The 23,687-nt window shown below is 45.2% G+C and overlaps 1 protein-coding gene across 1 annotated transcript in view; it reads right to left on the minus strand.

The window, feature by feature from the left end:
- raskol (Ras GTPase-activating protein raskol) overlaps window positions 1–23,687 on the minus strand; it is a 179,806-nt gene that overhangs the window by 121,202 nt on the left and 34,917 nt on the right. Inside the window, exons 4-6 of the mRNA XM_072287915.1 lie at window positions 10,940–11,052; window positions 8,760–8,987; window positions 2,703–3,016 (exon numbers count right to left, since the gene is read on the minus strand). Of these exons, the coding sequence (XP_072144016.1) occupies window positions 2,703–3,016; window positions 8,760–8,987; window positions 10,940–11,052 (655 nt within the window). The remainder of the gene's footprint in view (window positions 1–2,702; window positions 3,017–8,759; window positions 8,988–10,939; window positions 11,053–23,687) is intronic.

The following is a 23,687-nucleotide window of genomic DNA, read 5'->3' on the forward strand; positions in this document are numbered from 1 at the left end:
GTTTGTTCTACCTATTTTATTAATGCGACGAAGTTCGCTTTGAACAGACTGTGCTACAACAGACTATCAGCTACAGCGGATGAAATTAGCAGCAATTATTTTTTTTTCAAAATCGGGCTTTAAGACGTACTTTTGTCGTGTCGACACAGGCTGACAACTGACTTGTAAGGGTCAGCCGATCATCGCGGCTCAATATTACGCGCATGAGAGAGGAACAAAGGGTGAAGACGCGCCGTCTTCTTTTGCGCACAAGGCACCGAGGGAAGAAAGGGAGAGGGGGGGGGGTTCTACTCCAGCGGCTGCTGCTTACGGCATAGCTGCGTGGCTATCGTATCTTGAAAGTGATCTACGATGTGGACAAAGTGCGCTCAGCGCTGGTAGCTTCATATGCACTCTGCTTTTGACGTTTAGTTCGCGTTGAAGCAAGAGACAGCACAAAGGTAAATCCACTCGCTGCTGTTGCCGCACTTCCTCACTTCAACGTTTTGACAGCAAGTTTTCGCGGTTGTTGAGCGAGATAAAACTACTATCCTTACTTCGCATAGCTGTCTACTAGTTTGCTATTGCAATCGATGCTTCGCCTTTTGGGCGAAACTGCGACTTTTTTTTTACTTTGGATGTTCGTCACTCACTCTTTGCAATAACGTTGTTAGATATCACGACCAAAGTTTCGGAAGTGAGGCATTTCGGATATTATGGACTTCAGATAAAACGGATGTATTTTGTCGGATTATCAGTGTCCATTGTAGTGAGAGTCGACTGTAGTATTCAGATGCCTAAGACTTATATAAAGCATCCTTAATGCGTTGTATAGCACAAAACTATTTTGGCTTTCCTGCGGCCAAGTTACAATGCGTCACCAAACACACCGACACTCCAAAGACGCCAACGCTGAACGTGATTGCTTAGGCTTCAATTTCGGGATCCATGGTCATGCTATCCAATGCATGACCATGGCTGTGATGCTAGTTGCCACTGAAGACGCACATTGCACTAAATTTGGCATCTTCATTCATAACTAGTGCTATGGCACACTTTGGCACAGGTTGGCACAGATGGTGCAATTAGCACAGCCCTTCCATCCCTGTATGAAATTGAACAAAACTTGTAACAATATGCTTGCACCTAAAAAAAAAAAAAAAAACCCTCACAAATATTTTTGATATATACAGAATGTTTTGTTATCTAATAGACACTATCTGCAAAGAAATCACAATTTTTCCTTCAAAAATACTTGCGCTAAAAAATTTTATTGGAAGCCCTACAGTTGAGCATGCCATGCAACAAAGCAGTTCCTTAATGTGAAAAATAGGGGAACATTGCAAGTCTTGCACTAAACTATTGTTTTCTGCTGCATTTTGCTGTTGTAACATTTCTTGCAGTCTCAGTATGTCTCCATGTTAGCTGGCTGGTGCTGAATGACTTCAGTTGGAGGGAAAATATTAGAAGAGAGGGGGTTAACCGAGGGGCCTGATTTTTATTAGTCATATCATAAGAGGCCAACAAACACGGACACCAACGACAACATGGGGGAAATTACTTGTGCTTAATAAATTAAAATAATGAAACGATCAATTAATGGAAATGAAAGTGGATGAAAAAACAACTTGCCGCAGGTGGGGAACGATCCCACAACTTTCGCATTTTGCGTGCGATGCTCTACCAATTGAGCTACCATGCGCCGTTTCCCCATCCACTTTCTTGGGTAATTATGTTTCCTAGTAGAACCCTGGGAGCGTTAGCCAGCGCCACCACTCAGACCTTGGCGGCGGATGTGGAACATCCTTTCTGCCGCAGGCGTCACGAGAACGTGATGTTTTTGGGTGAAGGCAACCGGTCAATAAACCCACACATGCTACCTGAAGGCATCAATGTTGCCGGATTCGAGACCCTCTATAGCGGACGCATTTCGCGCCCCTATACACCCTCGTTACATAATAAACGAGAAGAGAGGGTTAACCGAGGGGCCCGATTTTTATTAGTCATATCAGAAGAAGCCAACAAACACTGACACCAAGGAAACATAGGGGAAATTACTAGTGCTTAATAAAAGAAATAAAGGAACGATAAATTATTGGAAATTAAATTGGATGAAAAAACAACTTGCTGCAGATGGGGGACAATCCCACAACCTTCACATTTCGCGTGCGATGCTCTACCTGTTGAGCTACCGCGGCGCCGTTTCCCCATCCACTTTTCCCATGCAAAGGTTGTGGGATCGTTCCCCACCTGCAGCAAGTTGTTCCCCACCTGTAGCAAGGACCTCCCAGACCTTGCTATGTGTTCAATTTCAAATTCACCCCGCCGAAATTGAGTGCATTACTTTTTAACGATGGAGTAGGATGAGCACTTGTTTCACTCATACTGTCAGAGACCTCCTTTGGAGTCGTCCTCTGGAGGAAAAGAAACTTTATGACAACCTGGAGTTGAGAAGGTGAAAATTTTGTGTTAGCCTCCAAGAAAGCTTGAACAATTATGTGCCTTAAATAAACATGAAATTATTAATTAGACATGTAAAACTCTGCACATGGCCACATAAATGTACATTAAAAATATATATATCAACGAAATTATATACAATACAACAATATTGTCAGCGTGATGACACAGCACTCTTGCTCGTAAAAGAACTGCATTAGCTGGCATCCAAAGGACCTGCTTCCATCAACTAGCTTTTGCCCTCAAAGTCGTGAAGCACTCACCTGAACTCGAAGTGCTCCCCCCAGAAGCAGAGCTGAGACTTCAGCTTGGCTGAGGTGCGAGCGTATAGTGTGCCATCTAAACGCAGCTCACAGAAATATCGCTTCTTTGGTGCCAGGCCCTTGGCCTCCAGCACCCAAAGCCGAAGAGCATTCTCAGTGCGGCGGATGGCATCCCGCTGTGGCTGAGCAGCCTGTCGCAGCCGTGCCAACCAGTGCAGGCACTGCTGCCGAGACCGGCAGGCGTACACACACGCCGGACCACCACGAGGTGCCAACTCGAACCAATGTTCACCTGCACCCCGCGGGGCAGGGCCCTGCAGAAGCGACAAAAACAGGCTCAACAAAACACATGGCCAACATGGCTGACATTGCAGCCGTGCGAAAATGCATTAATCATGGAGGATATATGTGGCATCTACCAAAACAACAATGACGTTTTAAAGAAAAATAGCAAGTGCAAAATATGTGCTATTATATCCCACTCTATACAAGTTGCAAAATGGTGCCCAAGGTCCAAAGGGTTCAAGACTACGTGGAGGCACCGACATATAAAAAATTGGTGATCAAAATACCAGTATTTTTTGTATGGCAGTGTTGCCATGCAGTCTTGAAGCCTCTTGGACTATGGGCACCTCGTTGCAACTCATATTCAGCATGATTGTATGTGAAATTCAATGCACTATTGTTCCATGTGCACCCCCCCCCCCCTCCGGCACACCTCAGCATATTTTTCATATTTTAATTACTGTAATAGCCTGCATACTATACAGAGCCAATACAATTAGCAATTTTCAGGCCGTATCTTGGAGGTAATCTGTGGCATATGCAAAGGCCGAGCCGAGATGGTTGGGGCCTTGATGCGCATTCTGTTCCTGCGCATTAAGTGTTGGCAGTCGTGTAACCTTGAAATTTGTTCAATTTGCTTGAGTGCGCAGGACACCGATAAAACTATGAACCTTACTTCATGTAGTTGTTTCCTTGCTATTGCCATCAATGCTCCGCTTTCTGAGAAAACTACCAAATATTTTTTTCTCAGCATGAATATCTGTATATTTTTATACTTTTTCTTTGTAATGTGTGGGCACAATCTGATGACGGCTGCAGGCACTAAACGAGGCCAGCCAAGGCGTTCAAGATTTACAGCACCACAAAATTTATCTACACAAACCTCGGACACTGCGAGTTTTCAAGCATGTAAGGAGGGGGAACACTTATACCCTAAAGAGGTATTAACCAACAAATAAATCCCCCTTCCCATTGCAAGGAAAGCTCACCATGTGACAACTACCATCATGAATGAAGCGTGGCTCTGTGGAAATGGGCCTATCGATACTGCATAAATATACCCTCCCTTTACCACTGGGAGGTACCCTTTAACAGGGGCAGATCCAGGGTGTATGTCTGGATGTCCTGACCCTCGGTCAATCTTTTGTAGAGACAATTACAATCTTTTCTCCAGCGCTCCCATGTAGTATAAACAAGGGAACTTTGTTGGCGATCTTGAGTCTTCTCACTGACCCCGACTGTTCGCTCAAACGGCATTGAATTGAATTGACTGCTGGGGTTTTAGGCGCCAAAACCCCAATTTGATTATAAGGCACGCTGTAGTGAGGGACTCCAGATTAATTGTGACCACCAGGGGATCTTTAACATGCCCCCAATGCATGAGACACGGGCACTTTTGCATATCGCCCCCCTCAAAATGTGGCCCCCACAGCCCGAATTTGATCCCATGACCTTGTGCTTAACAGCGCAACACCATAGGGGCTAAGCCACCCTGGCAGGTCTCAAACAGCATCTGCAAGAAGCACCGTCCCACACTGGCTCACTTGGCCATGTGTGCGCACCAGCTTATGTGTCTGGCTGTACAAAAATTATTATTTGTGGCTGTTATAAGAAAGGAGGTTTCCTAAAATAATTAAATTCTGGGGTTTTACATGCCAAAACCACGATCTGATTACGAGGAACACCGTAGTGGGGAGCTTCGTATTAATTGTGACCAACTGGGCTAAAGCACTGTACGGGCCAAATTATTCAGCCCAGGCCCACCATTAGACGCCTGGCCTGAGCCCATGGCTCCAAGCCCGGGCCTGCATGACCAGGCGCTCCCTGCGCCCATGACAGAAACTCGCTGTAGTAGATGTCTTAAGAATGCCATTGCTTAGATGATGTATCCAAAGACATTACAATGAAAGTGCACTGACAATGAAACGCTGCAAGAAAAGCTTTTTCCCACAGATAAAACATGAACCTAATATGAAACGGCTGAACAACGCAAAGGCTGGGTTAAAACATTTCAGCAAGGCATGTTATTTAAAGTGTTGAGTACACTTTATGCTGTAAACACCAAGAAAGAATTATACACATTTGTAAAAAAGTAGCAGTTTCATGAAGGCGAAGCATTGACAGCGATAACAAGGTTTAGCGATGCGCTCGAGCTCCTCGCACGATGTTGCTCTGCTGAAGATCTCTGCTCTTTGCAATAAACAAACACATCTTTATTCTGTTTAATGGGCAAGTAAGCGCAGGACGTATCCATCCATGTTAGAGGCATAAAAGCAGTGAGGCTGCAGTCGGCCATTGTAACATCACAGTGTCTACCAAGTTGACATTTCGAAATTTCCCGAGTTTTCCAGGTTTTTCCTGAGTGCCATTGCAAAATTCACGAGTGACACAGAACTTTGTTTTATGTCAAGACAGGTTGAAATGCATGTTAAAAAAAAAAAAAAAAAAAAAACGCTTCATCCAGCTTGAATACAAAGGAGTAGTGTTTATTTTATTCAAAAAGAAAACAGAAGGGATGGGTTAGTAAAATGCACAGTGAATAAAATATCTTCGAAAAATAATGGTAAAGCCCATCGCAAATTGAGTCGAATACATACAAATACGAATAAAATGAAATGCATACAGAAGCAAATATTTTCGTATATGAGCTATTTCTATCAACTGATAGCAGGCTCATTGGTATGAGGCCCGAACTTTGCCACATGTGAGATTATCTCTCAGCAGCTGGAAAGTCAACCTCAACTGTCCTGACATACTCTCAGCTCGCGCACAACGCCTCAGTGTTGTATTTCACTGCTTTAAAGAGTTTAGTTTGGTTTAGATGAGGGTAACCTGCACCTTGGCGTCAGCCAACACTTTGTTTTTTGAGCTCAAGCTCCTTCAAAGAAGCGGCGGCACACCTCCCTTCCTGTTCATTCCTCAGTGCATCGGTTCTTTTGTGTTCTCATCCTCCTTCTGCCCCGCGTTCGCCCCGCAGACCATTTGAAGCATCCTCTTGGTCTGTTGTACAGTCAACGTCCATATTTTTGGACCCCCTAGGGGCCGCGAAAACCTGAATGCAGTCCGAAAAAATGAATGCATGTCTTTTACTGCCCTTCAGGGCTCAAATCGCCACAGGCACGTCCAAAATAGCTCTGAAGGCCTGCCAGTACACTTATTAGGCAGATCGTTGCTCGTACTGTGACAGGAGACGGCGAGTGCACGCGTGTATAATTAAGGAATACATAGTGCATCCCGTGACAATTGCCCCTTCATACGCTTTTAAAGCTTCACCGCAATACTGCATGAATGCTTCACCGCGTAACATGGCTGTATTGAGGCGAAGTTCACTTTCGGGAACCGGCCTTATGCAACGCGCCGTGCTTTCCGAGCTTCAAAGCCAATCGCGAGGATTACAAAGGCAGAGTTGGCGCCATTGCTGACAGTGGCGAATTGATTTAATGAAAAACACAGCACCGAAAACCCAGAAGCTTGATAGCGATCAGCGTCGAAGCAGCTAGGCCTAGCATTGCCATGCGTGAGCGCCGGTTTGAGGCGACGAGATAATCAAAGAGGCTTTGATTAATGCCGTTTCTGACCTGCGGTCACAGCAAAACGTTCGGAAAATCGGATGGCGAAGGGTTCTTGCGTCCGAAATTTTAGACATTCTTATACATTGAATTTATGGGGTCCGTGGAGGGGCTGCAAAGCCATCCGAATTATCGGGCATGTCCCAAAAATCAGGCGTCAAAGTTGATTCGTTACGATTACTCTTAATCGGGTGAGCATTAGCGTGACTTTCGTTCCTTTTCAATAAACTTACAGCTAATTTTCCCTGACAGAAGCAGAAATTCCCCGTGTCCGTGAGTATTTCCAGACTATTCAAAATCCCTGAGAATTCCCGGTTTTTCTAGTTGGTAGACACCCTGACCATTCAAAATGAAAGGTCTTTCCTGAATGATGCATTAAGCAGCCATTAAAAAATTGCTACAAATGGCGCATATAGCAGCACTGTTGGAGACCGGACTATTACTGAAATTTTTGTCACGTGCTTGAGAGCTGTTTACCAACAATAAAAATAAACAGCAGTCTTTCACTTGGAACTTTCTTTTTCTATTCTATCCTATCATTATTATCAGCCCCTCCCCTTACTAACAGACCTCCCCTCTTCCCCCTCAGATAAAAGCTGGTACCCTGCTTTAAGGTAACCCAATATAATGAGACACCAATATGATGTGCTAATATCCATGAAAAAAAAAGAAATAGAAACAAAAGGAAAGAGAGTGTGACAGACAAAAGAACACCTTGTATTATAGGCATGACTTGACAGTAATTGAAATTATTTACTTGAGATGAACTCTTCATCCTGCAACAAGTAGCGGGGCCAAATTTAGTCTTGGTGGCTGTACTCCAAAGGGGATGGACTTCAAAAATGTCTGTGTGCTTTATTTCAGTGCACATAAAAGAATCCAAGTTGGCCTAAATAATTCTATTCACTACTGCATCACCTAAAGCCAAGAGTACAGTTTTGGAAGAACAATGAGAATTTTGGAACAGCCAAAAGATTTCTTGCAGCAGCTCTTGTAGTAGGGCATTTAGGATATATAAATGACACAAAAACAATATAACGCGAAACAATATAATGCAAGTTCTGTAACTCTTTAATTCTAGAAGGCTATTTAGACATAAATACAGAGCAAACTTACATTTAGAAGGAATTATAAAAGTTTAATTAAAGACTCGATGTGGTGAATAACAACATTATGAAATGCAACATGTGGTAAGGTGCTCACAAGACAGTGGCAATAGCAAAATAATAGATTATGTATGGTAAGTGGAATCTCAACTTGCTTGCAAGTTGCAAGATTACTTAGTATATGGCTTTACTTATTCTGGAGGGACTCCAGGCTTGAAAGTGCTTCCGAGAGCCTTTTCTGGTTCTGACCCCTCCTCAACAGTGTCTCAATGCTCTGGATGTTGGGAGAAACATTTTGCCTACATCCTTTTGGAAACTATACTTTAGCATTTCTCAGCATCTTTCTTGATGATTTTATTTCATCTTCTAGGTTCCCTGCATTTGCCTTTATTCCCAGGTACATTAAGTCACCTTAGTTTCATTCCTCTTTTGCACTCACTACTGATGTTTCTGCTTCTAGTCGCTGTTGTTGCTACTTGCAGGTGCCCTTTACTGCTCTGAGCAGTTACTGGTTTAGCGGAATCACCACGTTTGTGAGGCAGGTGACAATGCACCCCACTTTGTTGCTCTCATGATTAAAGCTGCAGAGACGGCATCATAACAGGAATTACTAATGTGCCACCCCACATACGCTACAAAGCCGCAAAAGCGGAAGCCCAGGTTTCGTTTGCACAATCGTAGCCATCAGACCTTCAGCAGGTGTCTTTGAAGCAGACATGGAGCAATTATTGCCAAAATGATACTTTTGTTGTAGCATGCAGCAAGATGTGCCCTTTGTAGAAGTTTGGAGCAAGTGTAGCAGCAGTTTCACTTCTGCAAGCGCTCATTAAAAAACTTTTTGAGCATAACATATACATATGCACTAATAAGTGACCATGAACATAAGGACAACTTTATTATTGATCGTGATGAATTTTGTGTTTAGTGGCACAAGGGTCAAGTTTTTTTTTACCATTATAACATAAATTGAGGATACATAAACAGTCATGGCCTTACATTTAGACATAATTGAACAATGAATTCACTAGACCTATGTGTGCAGCTAAACAAGCCTGGAAATAGGCCTTAACCGTTTGCTACAAATGGAGAAACCTTACCCAGGCCTGTCCCTGAGCGGGGTGGTTTCGGAGGCTTGGATGCAGAGGACCCAGTCTGGCCCCCTCCAGGCCCCAGGGGCCCCCAGGTGACTGCAGCAGTGACTCGTGCGAGCGCGAGCCACGAAGCCGCGGTGTAGGCGCTTCAGATCGCCGCGCCCGCTCCAGCTTGCTAACGCTCTTGGTTCGCTTCAAGGGATTCTGCTTCAAAGATCGCTTTGAGAAGAAGCTCTGCAACCCAAGAAACCCCCCCCAAGGAGAGAGGTCACTTTTCAAGAATATCTCACTGTGTGAAGGCCTCAATTCAAGGCAAGTTCTGGTGTCACTATTGTAAGCTTGCAGCACATTTTTATACAATGAACCATAGATGCAGTTCACACAGAAACCATCCCCATTATCACCAAGGCTGAGATGGGTTGCATAATGCAAAGTGTGCTTACAAAGTAAACATGTAAAAAAAAACATGAAAAGGCACATTTTAGAAGCTGTGAAACACAGCCATGACCAATTTTTCAATGTCAAACCATTCTGAACACCATTTCATGACAGCTCCTTATTTTCTCAAAAGGTTCAGTGCAACCAGCACATGATTATGGCATTAATTAATAATAGTTATCAATTTTCACACTGATAGACAGTCTACACTTAAAATTCTCAATATATGGCAAACTTTCTACTTGTTATACATATGGCTTTGATGGGTTTTTCTTAGCATTGCATGTAGCTTCAGAAAGGGCATCAGGAAGGCAAATTGTCATTTACTAGAACCAACAGACACCAGTGCCACCATGTCACTGCACATACTAAAAGCACATCATCATCATCAGCCTCTTTTATGTCCACTGCAGGACGAAGGCCTCTCCCTGCGATCTCCAATTACACCTGTCCTGCGCCAACCAATTCCAACTAGCACCCGCGAATTTCCTAATTTCATCACCCCACCTAGCCTTCTGCCGTCCTCGACTGCGCTTCCCTTCTCTTGGTACCCATTCTGTAACCCTAATGGTCATAACCCACAATAACATAACCTGCATATTACATGACCTGCCCAGTTCCATTTTTTTTCTCTTAATGTCAATTAGAATATCGACTATACCTGTTTGCTCTCTGATCCAAACCGCTCTCTTTCTGTCTCTTAACGTTATGCCTAGCATTCTTTGTTCCATCGCTCTTTGCACGGTCCTTAACTTGTTCTCAAGCTTCTTTGTCAGTCTTCAATTCAAGTCCTTGCCCCGTATGTCAGCACCAGTAAATTGCACTGATTGTACACCTTCCTTTTCAATGATAATGGTAAGCTTCCAGTCAGGAGCTGACAGTATCTGCCGTATGCAATCCAAGCCATTTGTATTCTTCTATGAATTTCCATCTCATGATCAGGGTTCCCTGTGATTAATTGACCTAGGTAAATGTACTCCTTCACAGACTCTAAAGGCTGAATGGCGATCCTGAACTCTTGTTCTTTTGCCCGGCTATTCATCCTTATCTTTATCTTCTGCATATTAATGTTCAACCTCACTCTTACACTCACTCTGTTAAGGTACTCAATCATTTGCTGTAACTCGTCTCCAGTGTTGCTGAATAGAACAATGTCATCGGCAAACTGAAGGTTGCCGAGATATTCGCCGTTGATCCTTACTCCTAAGCCTTCCCAGTTTAATAGCTTGAACTGGGAAGGCTTAGGAGCAAGGATCGACGGCAAATATCACAGCAACCTAAAAGTACACCTTCATCTTATTACCCACCTTCTGATGTAGTGATAATGCACAGTATGCTCCATAAGACAAACAGAATTACGGTACTGGAAAGTGTGCCATGGTATGACACCAAAATCACTTGTATACCAAAGAAGAATGCTGTGTGCAGATGCTGACTGGTGCTTAGTCATCTTGAAAATAAAACAGGACCAAAGAAAAGGCATCAAAATGAGGCTGAGGAGTAAAACACTCCACTTCTTTATTTCTTGCCATGTCTTCAGCACAGCATCCCACTTTACAAAGATGAATAATAATAAGAAAACAACTTTTTCGGGATTACATTGAAAAGCAAAAACGACTATCTAAACATGACCCCAATGCCAGGAAACAAAAGGCTCAACACAACCAGCTACGCTCCGACATGCATTCTGGGCAGACATGCAACACCCATGTAGATTACAGTTTCAAAATCAGAGGAGGGTTCCTCACCACAATTCGTGATGGCGTGGCAGTAGCATCAGGCACCCGCCCCCCCAAGATGGGGGTGCTAGTGGCACTGCCCCCCTGCCGAAGCTCGTCACTGCCACGCTCCTGGGCTGCCTCTGCAGAGTCATCCGCAGGAGCACACATAAGCCACAGCAGCAATGGACAGAACATGCAGTACAGTGCAGCTGCTCACCAAAAATACAAGAGCCTGATTTTCCTCACAGCCTAAGCGTGGAGCCAGGAATCAAGCTATATTAGACTGCACTTTGTGGATGAGGCCTATGCAGTACACCTCTCAATTATGGGGTATGCACTGAGGCTATGCGGAAACATTTATTTTCAGGGCTCTTTTATAACCAAAACCCCTGTGAGCAGCTCAAAAGACTGCCCTAAAACAGAGCTGAAAAACTGACATGCTGCCAACATTTGCAGGCACTAGGAATGAGATCTGTAAAGAAAAAAAAAAAAAAAAAAAAGGGTGTGCACATATCAATGGGTAAAAAAGAGATACCTCAAGGAAAGGAAATTCTACAACTGCACTTCCCTCCTGGAAGTAAAACACGCCTGTAAATGCTGGCGACGCCTGAAACAACAGCCTCCAATACTTTTTTTGTCTAAGAGCACATGGTATAAACATTTTTTGCTATGGATGCACACATATATATTAACAGTAGGTTTAAAATTTTAAAACTAAATAAATAAATAACTTCAACAGTAGTGGAAGAGCCACTAAGAAACTCCTATGCCTCCTCTCAAAAGTATTCAGAGTTCATGGGACAATGCTAACATATTAAGAGTTCAAAATTACCTGCCAACATGTACATCAGAACTCGGGGCAAGTATAAACTCTTTCATGATGTTCATGAAAACACAATAGCAGGTCACAACACTGGTCCAAGACCGATTTTAGAATAGTGACAAGGATATCAACAAAACTAATTGTTCACATTTGCATCTTTTCATCATCATCATCATCATCATCCTACTATATGTCCACTGCAGGATGAAGGCCCCTCCCCGCGATCTCCAATTAGCCCTGTCCTGCGCCAACCAATTCCAACTAGCACCCGCGAATTTCCTAATTTCAACGCCCCACCTAGTCTTCTGTCAACCTTCAATTGTGTTTCCCTTCTCTTGGTACCCATTCTGTAACCCTAATGGTCCAACGGTTATCTAACCGGCGCATTACATGACCTGCGCAGCTCCATTTTCTATCTAGATAAGAATTAGAATATCGTCTATACCCGTCTGCTCCCTGATCCAAACAGCTCTCTTTCTGTCTCTTAACGTTATGCCTAGCAATCTTCATTCCATCACTCTTTGCGCGGCCCTTAACTTGTTCTCAAGCTTCTTTGTCAGTCTCCAAGTCTCTGCCCCATATGTCAGCACCGGTAAAATGCACTGATTGTACACCTTCCTTTTAAATGATAATGGTATGCTTCCAGTGAGGAGCTGACAATATTTGCCATATGCAACCCAACCCATTTTTATTCTTCTATGAATTTCTTTCTCATGATCAAGGTTTCTTGTGATTAACTGACCTAGGCAAACATAACCCTTTACAGACTCTAGAGGCTGACTGGTGATCCTGAACTCTTGTTCCCTTGCCCGGCTATTGATCATTATCTTTGTATTCTGCATGTTAATCTTCAACCCCACTCTTACACTCCCTCTGTTAAGGTTCTCAATGACTTGTTGTAACTTGTCTGCATTGCTGCTGAATGGAAATGTCATCTGCAAACCGAAGGTTGCCGAGATATTCGCTGTTGATCCTTACTCCTAAGCCTTCCCAGTTTAATAGCTTGAATACTTCTTCCAAGCACGCAGTGAACAGCATTGGAGAGATTTTGTCTCTCCTTGTCTGACTTCTTTCTTTATAGTTATCTTCCTACTTTTCTTGTGTAGAATTAAGGTAGCTGTGGAATCTCTGCAGATATTTTCCAAGATGTTTACAAAGTTGTCTGTACTCCTTGACTATATATTTTTTTTTTTAAATCTCACAATGCTGAGCTTGAATTTCACCTCCTCCAGTGCACTACATCTGCAAGCTTGGAGTGATGCCTGACACCAACAAAAGATACCGAGAGCGAGTGGTGCTATACTAATCCAGGTACAACCAAATTAGGAAGGCCCACTTAGCTTCAACAAAGACACTCCCTCACCAGCACAGGAATTGGCCTCCCTGGTGCAGTATTTTGCCACGTCCTATCTCATGATTTCTAAAATTACCCCTGGCCCTCAGTCCCCAGCCACTGCAAAGGACCTGACCAAGGCGGCGGTCAGACCTGTAATGCAGCAGAGGGTGCTAAGAATTTCTGGGTCCGGACAGGGCGCCAATGGAAACTGGTCCTTGCAACGTGTAACACCCAAACCCTCTCGAGTGAGGCTAGCTTAGCAGGACTCTTTGAGGAGCTATCAGACATTGTTTGGGATATCATCGGCCTTAGTGAGATTAGAAGAACTGATGATGCTTACACATTGTTGAATAACGGACATGTCCTCTGCTATAGAGGTCTCCCAGATAAGAAGCATTACGGGGTAGGACTCCTAATCCATAAGGACACAGCGGGCAACACTGACAAATTCTACAGCATTAATGAGAGGGTAGCTGTAGTCGTAATCAAACTTAATAACAGGTATAGATTAAAGGTAGTACAAGCCTACGCTCCAACATCCAGTCACGATGATGAGGAAATAGATCAGTTTTGTGAAGATGTTGAATTAGCGATGAGAAAAGTGCAAACTCAGTATCTGTAGTAATGGGCGACTTCAATGCAAAAGTGGGGGGAAAGCAATTGGCAACTACGGCGTCAATTCTAGGAACACTACAGGAGAAATGCTGGTAGAACTCACTGAAAGGAATTAGCTTCGAATAAGGAACACATTTTTCAGGAAGCGTAGCAACAGAAAGTGGACCTGGAAAAGCCCTAATGGTGAAACAAGAAATGAAATTGACTTCATACTTTCTGCTGATCCCAGCATACTGCAGGATGTAGAAGTGATAGGTAGGGTAAAGTGCAGTGATCATAGGTTAGTGAAGGCCAGGATTCACCTCAATTTGAAGAGAGAAAGAGCAAAATTGGTCGAGAAGAAACAGGCCAACCTCGAGGCAGTAAGGGTAAAAGTAGACAAATTCAGGCTGGTACTTGCAAACAAATATGCAGCCTTAGAACAGAGAGATGAAGATGACATAGAGCTAATGAATGAAAGCGTAACTAAGCTGGTTTCAGAGGCAGCAACTGAAGTGAGAGGCAAGGCACCAAAGCAACAAGTAGGCAAGCTCTCCCAAGTAACAAAGGACCTAATAAAGAAACAGCAAAGATTGAAAGCGTCCAACACAAGAGATAAGATAGAATTTGCAGAACTGTCAAGACTGATCAACAAGGCGAAAATAAGGGATATTCGAAATTATAATGTGAGAAAGACTGAAGAAGCCGTAAAAAATGGACGCATCTTAATATTACATATTTTTAAAATAAAAACACTACATCCTTATGACCGACAAGAATTCAGCATAGTATAAAGGTGCAATCATATGGGTGTCACATGGCACATTTTCTATCATTATCAAGCTTGATTAGAATAAAATTTATTGATTGTGATTGGCTTTGTTGCACAAGCTGCAGAAGGAAGCCAATTGCTGTTGAGATATTAGATCCCAATCGAGATTGATGGCAATATAAAATGCACCTTGTGACACCAGCACGTTTCAACCCACACACCTCTTGTTTTCAGAGTCTACAAGTATTTCCCATGGTCCTTAGGCAAAATATTCTCTTGCTTTATAAAAAGTAAAGCTTCTTAACTGGCTTCTATAAGATCACAAAATTAAGCACTAGGCATCAGCACAGGTTACAAAAACTATTCAGCCCTCTTTAGTAGTGCATAAGGAGCAATGCAATAACATTGTTTAATGTTATAGGCAGCTGCCTGTACTTCGCAACATTTACTTGAAAGCTGCCCTCTAGAGAAAGTTTGTGTTCAATGATGTCACTATACATGCTCAGTATGGTTATTCCACTGCACCATAACTGCGATGAGTTTTCCGAGAAACACAGACGAGCGGAAAACCATGCAAAGCACCAAGCTAAATGAACTTTCAGTGCATTCCTTTGCCAGATGAAAAAAACTGACCCAGCATGTCTTTCTTAAACATTCATAAGTAGTACAGAACTTATTTGTTCAAACGTTGTAAGGTTTACTTAGTCAACAATTGGAATGGGTTAAAAATTTGTACTTATAGGTCAAAGGCAACCCTTTTGTCATACAAAGTGGTTTAATTTTGTTACATAACTGTACATTAACGCGCGACAGTGATTAGAGAATAGCACCACAGACCTAGCAAAATTAAGCAGGTTGAGGCACACAATATAGCGGCCTTAAGACTTCAAGAAGCCAAAGCTTTATCGACATTTGGCATAAAAAGAGAAAGTCCTTTCATACATGTTTTCCAAATTTACGAGTTGTAGAGCAACCTATCAGCAACAAAGATTTTCCAGCTGAACAACCCATTGCAATATTCATAACATCGCCTGACATGACATTAGCAACAACAATTGGCAAACAGATCTCGACGCCTCCCAACGAGATTGGGCTGCGCACATTAAATAATTTTCGCGAAACTTGTCAGCAGGCGTGAATTAAAACAGCGATGCGAAAATGAGAGAAATTCTACAAGCAAAAGACTGCAAACAGAACTGTGCCGTAAGTAAACAGAATTCGATGCCAGCGTCCGAAACACACAATGCAGTGCTGCATATCACACTAAACGTCCGACAGCAAACTGAACCAACAAAAGTTGATAATGCACTCACGCATTCATCTAACGCGTACAGAAACGACGGCGATGAGTTGTACACGTCTGGTCCTGTAACCGATTGCAGATGCTAGAGCAGTCGCGAGCTTCTGCTCAGCGAAGTCAGGCATAAAGACCTTGCTACGTTCATCAGAAGTAACTTTACGCCGCAGCGACAAGCTCAAATGCCTGCGTGATGAAGACCACTTGGCGCGATGAGCGTAGCAGAGACGAAACCATCCAGTGGCTGCGAGATAGGTTCGCGGGTGTTGTTCTGTTCAACTGAACCGTCACACAGCGGTCTTTACGCGACGATCGCACCTAAAACGCACAATCCTTGAAGTTTTCTACATCCCACTAGGGCTTCCCGAAGAAGCGTTGGCAATGCGTTGGCTCCGAAAGCGGGATGTCAGCAGTGTAGGCGGCGGCGGCTATATTCGGTTTGAGGAAAGAAGAGAAAACGGCGCGGCGCGACCGACCGAGCGCGTCGGTCGAGGGAGGTCATGAGCGAGCGAGCGCGCTTCGTTGGCTTTGTCGCGCAATCTCATCGTGCTCGCGATCGTGGCGAAGGGGAAACAACAAAACATAACACAAACACAAAACGCCAACCGACACTCGCTTGCTTTATCCGCTGATAACCTACGTAACGCGACGTCATAACAATCGGTCAGATTTCGCCCACTCGCTAATTTGGCCACGCAGCGATGTCACAACATATGCAGCGAGCGCTGCTTTTGTTCACGTGCGAACTGTGCAAACCGCCAGACGCAACGCGAGAGCGTTGGCAGACGACGAGCGGATGTGAGCGACTACGCCTCTAACAAAACCGCCTTGGGGTTACGCTTTCACCTTGTTCAGGAGAGGCAAGGCAGTCGAGCGCCATCAACAGAGTGGTTATTCGGGGATCCCGTTTACACTCCCAGTGCCCTAGAGCGAAAACCAGCTGCGGCTGCCGACGAGACGGTCCGGGCGACCTCCATCTACTTTCCAATGCTAGACGCCGCCATATTTGCTTAGAGGAGAGAAGGAAGGCGCATGAGAACGGGGTGCGCCTGGTTGCCTGCCCTACTTTTTGTGTTGCAACTTTTTTTCCGCTTATCTTCGTTTCTTATTTCCTGCAAGCAAAGTTTCATGACAGGTACGAATGCAGCAGCCCGCTGCAACTTTCAGCGTTACTGTATGCGGGAAATGTGGCGCGGCACTAAGATAACGGCATTAAAAGGCGGTAATTACCAACGTGAGAAGCGAGAAATGCAGCGCTTGTATCATAAATGCCGACTGATGCGATGGCGCTTCTAGGCGTCTGACACTCTAGGAAGTATGCAGCGAGCAAAATACACCTGGCAGAAAGCCACAACATTGACAAGTGAAAGCCATTTCAGTTATGACAATCAAACAGGGCAACACTACTATTGTGCATGAAATGCCAAATGGCAGCGTGCTTTCCATTGCTGATTACACTTATTAATCACGGTGGTAGCACTTAATTCAGTAAGCCACTCCAGCAGTAGAGAGCCTTACGCATGCACAGCACAATGAAACTCGCTTATATAACAGAGGACATCTTCATGAACTATATGAAAGTGTAGCATCAAGCAAGGAGTAGGAACATTGCACATGCCAAGCCAAAGCACCTGCTGCATGTATAAGCCTTTTGCTTACAATGACGTTGTTCAGCCCTCTCCAACTGTGGATTAGGAAAAGACAAGGTCAATTGAGTGAATAAATGACGGCAGCCAAGAGCTACCCATTGACAACTAGGACAGCACAAGCAGCAGCATCCTTTCAGCGCATGCATACGTTTGTGTATGTTGTGTTGAGTGGGAATGAGTTTTACAACATTGCAGTAATTTTGGCTCTAATGCCCACCGACCGTACCTGCTGGCCATCAAAGGCAAGATTACTGCAAAGTCATATGTACCTTTGCACAATATAACCGCACGATAAACTGGAACGGAGATAGACATAAGAAGTGTGTACACACACAAATTGCTGGATTTCAACCAATCATTTGTTTGTGTCACTGTCCCTTTTTGTAGCTAACAGCAAAGTGCGTGCTCATCGCCATGCACAAGGGAGCAAGACAAAAGAAAAAATGGAAGACCACAAAAGCAAGAACACATGGCTATCATAGTTCTAGCAATGCCATTTTGCAATCAATGAGGGCAACGGATTACTGGCCAATACATCTTTCCTAATTTTTTTTTTATGAAGAACACCACCTCCTTAATATCACAGGCCTCGGAGCCGACGTGTTGGTATAATTCCTAATGGTAACAGCATGAACAAAACGATGATGGAGTGAAAGGACACAGGACAGCGCTCGTCCTGTGTTCTTTCACTCCGTTGTCGTTTTGTTCGCGCTGTTACCATTATAAATGCATACTAACTCGCCCAACTTCACCACTTTAATGCTGGTATAATGCTTGCAGCTTCTCTAACTATACACACATACAGCTCCAGCCGTGCGCTGCCAAATACAAGTGCGTTATTGTATTGGTGCTCGCTGATGCACTTGTTCAGACACCTCTCGGTCTGCCCGATGTAGATATTGTTGGGAGGTGGAGACAAGCACAAACATTGTTTATGCAAGGCGAATGCTGAAGGCACTAGAACATGGCAACGGAAGAGCTCCAGCAACAGCAGCACTTCATCATCGTTTCTTGTCAGCATGTCCTGTTCTGCATCGTGACACTACGCTGCATGGGTTGGTGCGGTGACCCGGCGCAAGCGATTATGGTCCGGCAAAGGCACGCACGTAGAGCTTTAACCGGGAGACATGAACAACATCAGTTCTTGGCTGTACCGACGATGGGCTTGGCTCTTTGGGAGTAATCTCGTACGTCGCATCCGAAAGCTGTCATAGGATTCGGTAGGGACCTGAATATCGTGACAGAAGTTTTTCAGATAGGCCCGCACGACGAGATGGTGACCACAGGAGCATGAGGGAGCCAGGTAAATACTGCGCGTCCCTATGGTGCGTATCACAATGGGACTTCTGGGAAGCCTGGGAATAACTGAGGCAAGCGCGGGCAATCTGACGAGCCTGTGCTGCCATAGAAATCGCATCGCTGGCATAAGCGGTGTGCGACTGTGTGACTTGTGGAAGTATAGTGTCCTGGGGCAAAACAGGATCACGAACAAACAGTAGATAAAATGTTGAGTAACCTGCAATGTGATGGCGGGACAAATTGTAAGCGAAGGCGACATATGGCAGAGCGACGTCCCAGTCTTGGTGGCCTGGAGAAATGTACATAGCTAGCATGTCAGTAAGCGTTCTGTTCAGCCGCTCTGTGAGACTGTTAGTCTGCGGATGGTAAGCAGTGGCTGTTTGATGCTCAGTAAAACATAGGCGGAGGATGTCACCAATGACCTTTGACAAGAAGTAACGTCCGCGATCCGTGAGGAGCTGACGTGGAGCACCGTGGTGCAGGATGAAGTTGCATAGCAGAAAATCCACGACGTCAGTGGCACAACTTGTAGGCAGAGCTCCCGTAATGGCAAAGTGCGTGGCATGATCGGTTGCAACCGCAACCCATTTGTTGCCCTTAGTTGAGGTTGAGAAAGGAAAAGGGCCAAGTAGGTCGAGTCCCACATGAAAGAAAGGCTCAGTGGGAATATCGATGGGTTGTAAAAGCCCAGCTGGAGCCATGGGAGTGGGCTTCCAGCATTGGCACAGGTCGCAAGCAGTCACATACTGGTGCACAGAGCGGTAGAGGTCGGGCCAGAAGAAACGATGCCAAACTCGGTCAAAGGTGGTGCGAGTAACACCGAAATGCCCAGCGATGGACGCGTCGTGGAGTTGTTGAAGCATGGTGCGTTGAAGGTGCCCCGGCATGGCCAGCAATAGGTCAGCACCATCAGGGTGCAAGTTGCATTTGTACAGGATTCTGTCGGAAATACAGAAGAGACGAAGGAAAGGATCGGGAGTTGGTGAGCTTAACCAATCCATGATGGTTCGCAGAACGGGATTACGGCGCTGTTCATTGCCAATGTTGAGGAAGTCTGAGAACAGGGTGGCAGGACAAGCAGTCGACACCCTGATGTAAATGGCTGGATTTGTACACTACAGAGAAAGTGTACTCTTGCAAGCGCAATGCCCAAGACGCCCTGTAGGGTCCTTCAACGAGGAGAGCCAGCAGAGCACATGGTGGTCGGTAAATTACACGGAAATGGCAACCAAATAGGTATGGGTGAAACTTCGCTATCGCCCAAACCAGTGCTAGGCACTCTCGTTCCGTGATAGAATAGTTGCACTCAGCCGTGGACAGAAGATGGCTTGTGTAAGCGATAACACACTCTTGACCACGCTGAATCTGGGCAAGAACAGCACCAATGCCGTGACCACTAGCATCTGTATGGATTTCAGTGGGTGCCGAAGGGTTAAAATGGGCTAAAATTGGGGAGCTCGTCAAGAGTCTGATGAGTGCTGTGAAGGCTTCGGCCTGCCGCTGTCTCCACGCGAAAGCGACGTCGTTCTTTAAAAGCTCGATGAGAGGGCAAGCATTGTGAGCAAAATTTTGAACAAGGCGACGAAAGTATGAGCATAAGCCTATGAAGCTGTGAACGTCCTTAACTGAGCATGGCACAGGAAATTCTTGCATGGCTCGAATTTTGTCCAGGTCAGGTTGAATTCCATTGGCGTTTACAAGGTGCCCGAGAATGGTTATTTTACAACGACCGAAGTGACACTTCGACGAGTTGAGCTGAAGTTTCGCAGCTTGAAACATAGCAAGGACAGTTGTGAGACGCTCAATGTGGATTTCAAACATTGGAGCAAAAACGATTACGTCATCGAGATAACACAGACAGATGGTCCACTTCAAGCCTCGGAGAAGGGTGTCCATCATTCTCTTGAATGTCGCTGGGGCATTGCAAAGCCCAAAGGGCATGACTCTGCATTGAAAAAGTCCATAGCAATCCTTCTCATCAACAGCGATCTGCCAGTAGCCCGAGCGGAGGTCAATCGATGAAAAATATTTCGCCCCATGTAGACAGTCAAGTGCATCATCAATATGAGGCAATGGATACACATCCTTTTTTGGTGGTCTCGTTCAGATGGTGATAATCAGCACAATATCTCCAGGTGTTGACCAGGACAACTGGTAAGGCCCATGGGCTAGTGGAAGGCTCAATGATGTTCTTCTCCAGCATCTTAACTTCACATTGAATGACGCACACTGCAGCAAATACGCTGTAGGGACGACAATGGATGGGACTTGCGTCGCCAGTGTGAATCCGATGAGTGACTATGGCTGTCTGGCTGAGCGGGTGCTCATAGAAATAAAAAATATTGCGGTAACTGAACAGTATGCACCTAAGGTCTACAATTTGAGCTGGAGAGAGGTCGGTAGCAATCATTTTATCGACGTCATGGTAGGGTGATGAAGCCGAACAGGAACATGCGACGATAGGGCTGACAGAGGCAGTAATAGTGGGCGTAAGCAGAGATATCTGGTACTCGTGCACAGGTGTCAGACAGGCCACTACACTGTCATGTTACCGGGAAGAACATGTGCAACAGATCCAAACTTTAGAATGGGAAGCCAAGTAGAATGATCGACAATGGCGACAACAGTGCTTTGGAATGTGACGCCATGCTGTAGAATAACGTTGACAAGTAGAGAGACGATGTAGTCGCCATCAGGAACATGTGGTCGACCATGTGGTCAAGGTACGGTAGTAGAGGCTTGAGGCAGCAACCGGGCAAATTCAGCAGAACACAGGAAAGGATGGTGTGGATCAGAAACAAAGTAGCAGTCAGACTGAAGGTAGAACTGCACGACACCTGCAGCGCAGTCTATTAGGGCACAATGGGTTGAAAGAAAGTCCAGCCCCAAAATCAGGTCATGGGGACAGCACTCTCATACAATAAATAAGACGGTGGTTTGATGGCCGGCAATCGTTACTCGTGCTGTACACATGCCGACAACTGGTGGCATACTGCCGTCGGCAACACGTACTGTGCACAATACGGCAGGTGTGAGGATCTTTCTGAGTCTTTTGCAAAGGGTGGCACTCATTACAGACATCTGTAATGTTGACATCAGATGTCTGTAATTACAGACATCTGGTGTCGACGAACGACTTGACTGGGACTCCATCCACCTCAACGTCTAATATACTTCCAAGGGTAGGCAATGTGATCAGAGGATTTGCAGGCTGGGTCGTTGATGCAGCGTCACCTCCGGGAGCTGCACCGACTAGTTTTCCTGTGGCACAAACGCAGGAGAAGAAGAGCGACGGGCCTGCGGTGAACAAGACCGACAGGGGTGACGGTGACCGGCTGGTTCGGAAGGTTGTAAGTATGTTGTCGGTATTTGTAGATGAAGGACGCACAGAGAAACAGGGAGCACCTTGACCTGGACGGTCGGACGGGAAGCTCCACCTAGGGAGTGATGACTAACGACTGCAGCAATGATGAGAGACATGTTCAACATGCGAGCAATTGAAACAAATCAGCCTATCGTCCGGTGTTCTCCAGAGCAAGCAGTGGTTGGACGGGGCCGGTCCTGACTGATAGCGGCATCACGAGTGGGGCAGAGAGATGGGAGGCCTAAACTTTCCATCTCTTGTCTGACAACAGCCTGTATAAGTGAGACACAACATGCGTTGTCTGGGCAATGCTGATGAGAAACGGTGGGAGACATGGCTTCGAGCTCGCAACGAATTAACAATGTCAAATTTTCTTGCCCAGATAGAGGAAGGTCCATATGGCTGTTCCTCACATGAAGACGTCGAAGCTGTATTTGGTAGCCTGTTGAACTGCTGTGTAATGCAGTGAATCTTAATCAGTTCGAAATTGCGGCACTCTTTGATGATCGCGTCCACCAAGTCATAGTTCTTGCAAATAAGGAGGTTGAATGCGTCATCTGCTATGCCCTCCAGGATGCGGCCAATCTTGTTGGTCTCGTTCATGTCTTTGTCAACTTTACGACAGAGCACGAGGACATCTTGAATATATGCCACGTAAGATTCTGCCGACGTTTTAGCATGAATCGATAGCTCCTTCTTCGCTGCCAGCTGATGGCCAAAGGGCTTTCCAAAGAGGTCAAGAAGTTCTGCTTGCAGACGTCCCAACTCGTTATGTCGTGTTTATGGGTCTTGTACCATGCTAGCACTGTGTCTCGGAGGTAGAATATCACATTTGCTAGCATTAGCGTTGTGTCCCACCGATTATTTTCGCTTACACACTCATACCAGAAAATCCACTCTTCAACGTCCATACCATCGGTGCCATTGAAGGTCCCTGGGTCTCGGCTGGGCAACACAATGGAGATCAGAGTTTGCGGCACCAGAGGTGGGTGGTCGGTGATTGCGGCGCTTTGGCTGTCGATCATCGAGTCAGGGCTCACGCGACAACCACTGCAGAGCTCTGTGTTGGTACCTAGAACCTCGACCAAACTGTTGCGAGGCAGAGACAAGCACAAATGTTGTTTATGCAAGACAAATGCTGAAGGCACCAGCTGACACTAGAACATGGCGGCGGAAGTGCCCCAGCAACAATAGCACTTCCTCGTCATCGTCTCTTGTTTGCATGTCCTGTTCTGCACTGTGACAATATGATCAGGAAAAGGGAATATCATATATGATGGTGCATGTGCACGGCATGAACACGGTGGTATGTTTTTCTTGTGCAATGTCCTCAGGAGGCACCATTTGTGTGAATGTGCCTTTCAACTTCTGCAATAATACAGCCAAACTTTTTCCATGATGAATGAACCAAGTCCAACCCGTACCTTGCCACAACATTGTTGGCTGTGTTGTGCGCTGTAATTTTCCACTTTCAATTGCTTTAACAGCGTCTCGGAACTTGCACATATTAGCCACTTCGGATACTTGGCTTCCTTAGGTCCTCACAGACTACAACCTCGGATTCCACATGTAAAAGGAAGGCAGTATTGCCCTACGTTCACGGCCTCTCACGTCGTTTGAAGGTTGTGGCAAGGTGCAGAA

Source organism: Dermacentor andersoni, chromosome 1 (assembly GCF_023375885.2).
Source record: "Dermacentor andersoni chromosome 1, qqDerAnde1_hic_scaffold, whole genome shotgun sequence".
Classification (NCBI taxonomy): Eukaryota; Metazoa; Arthropoda; class Arachnida; order Ixodida; family Ixodidae; genus Dermacentor; species Dermacentor andersoni.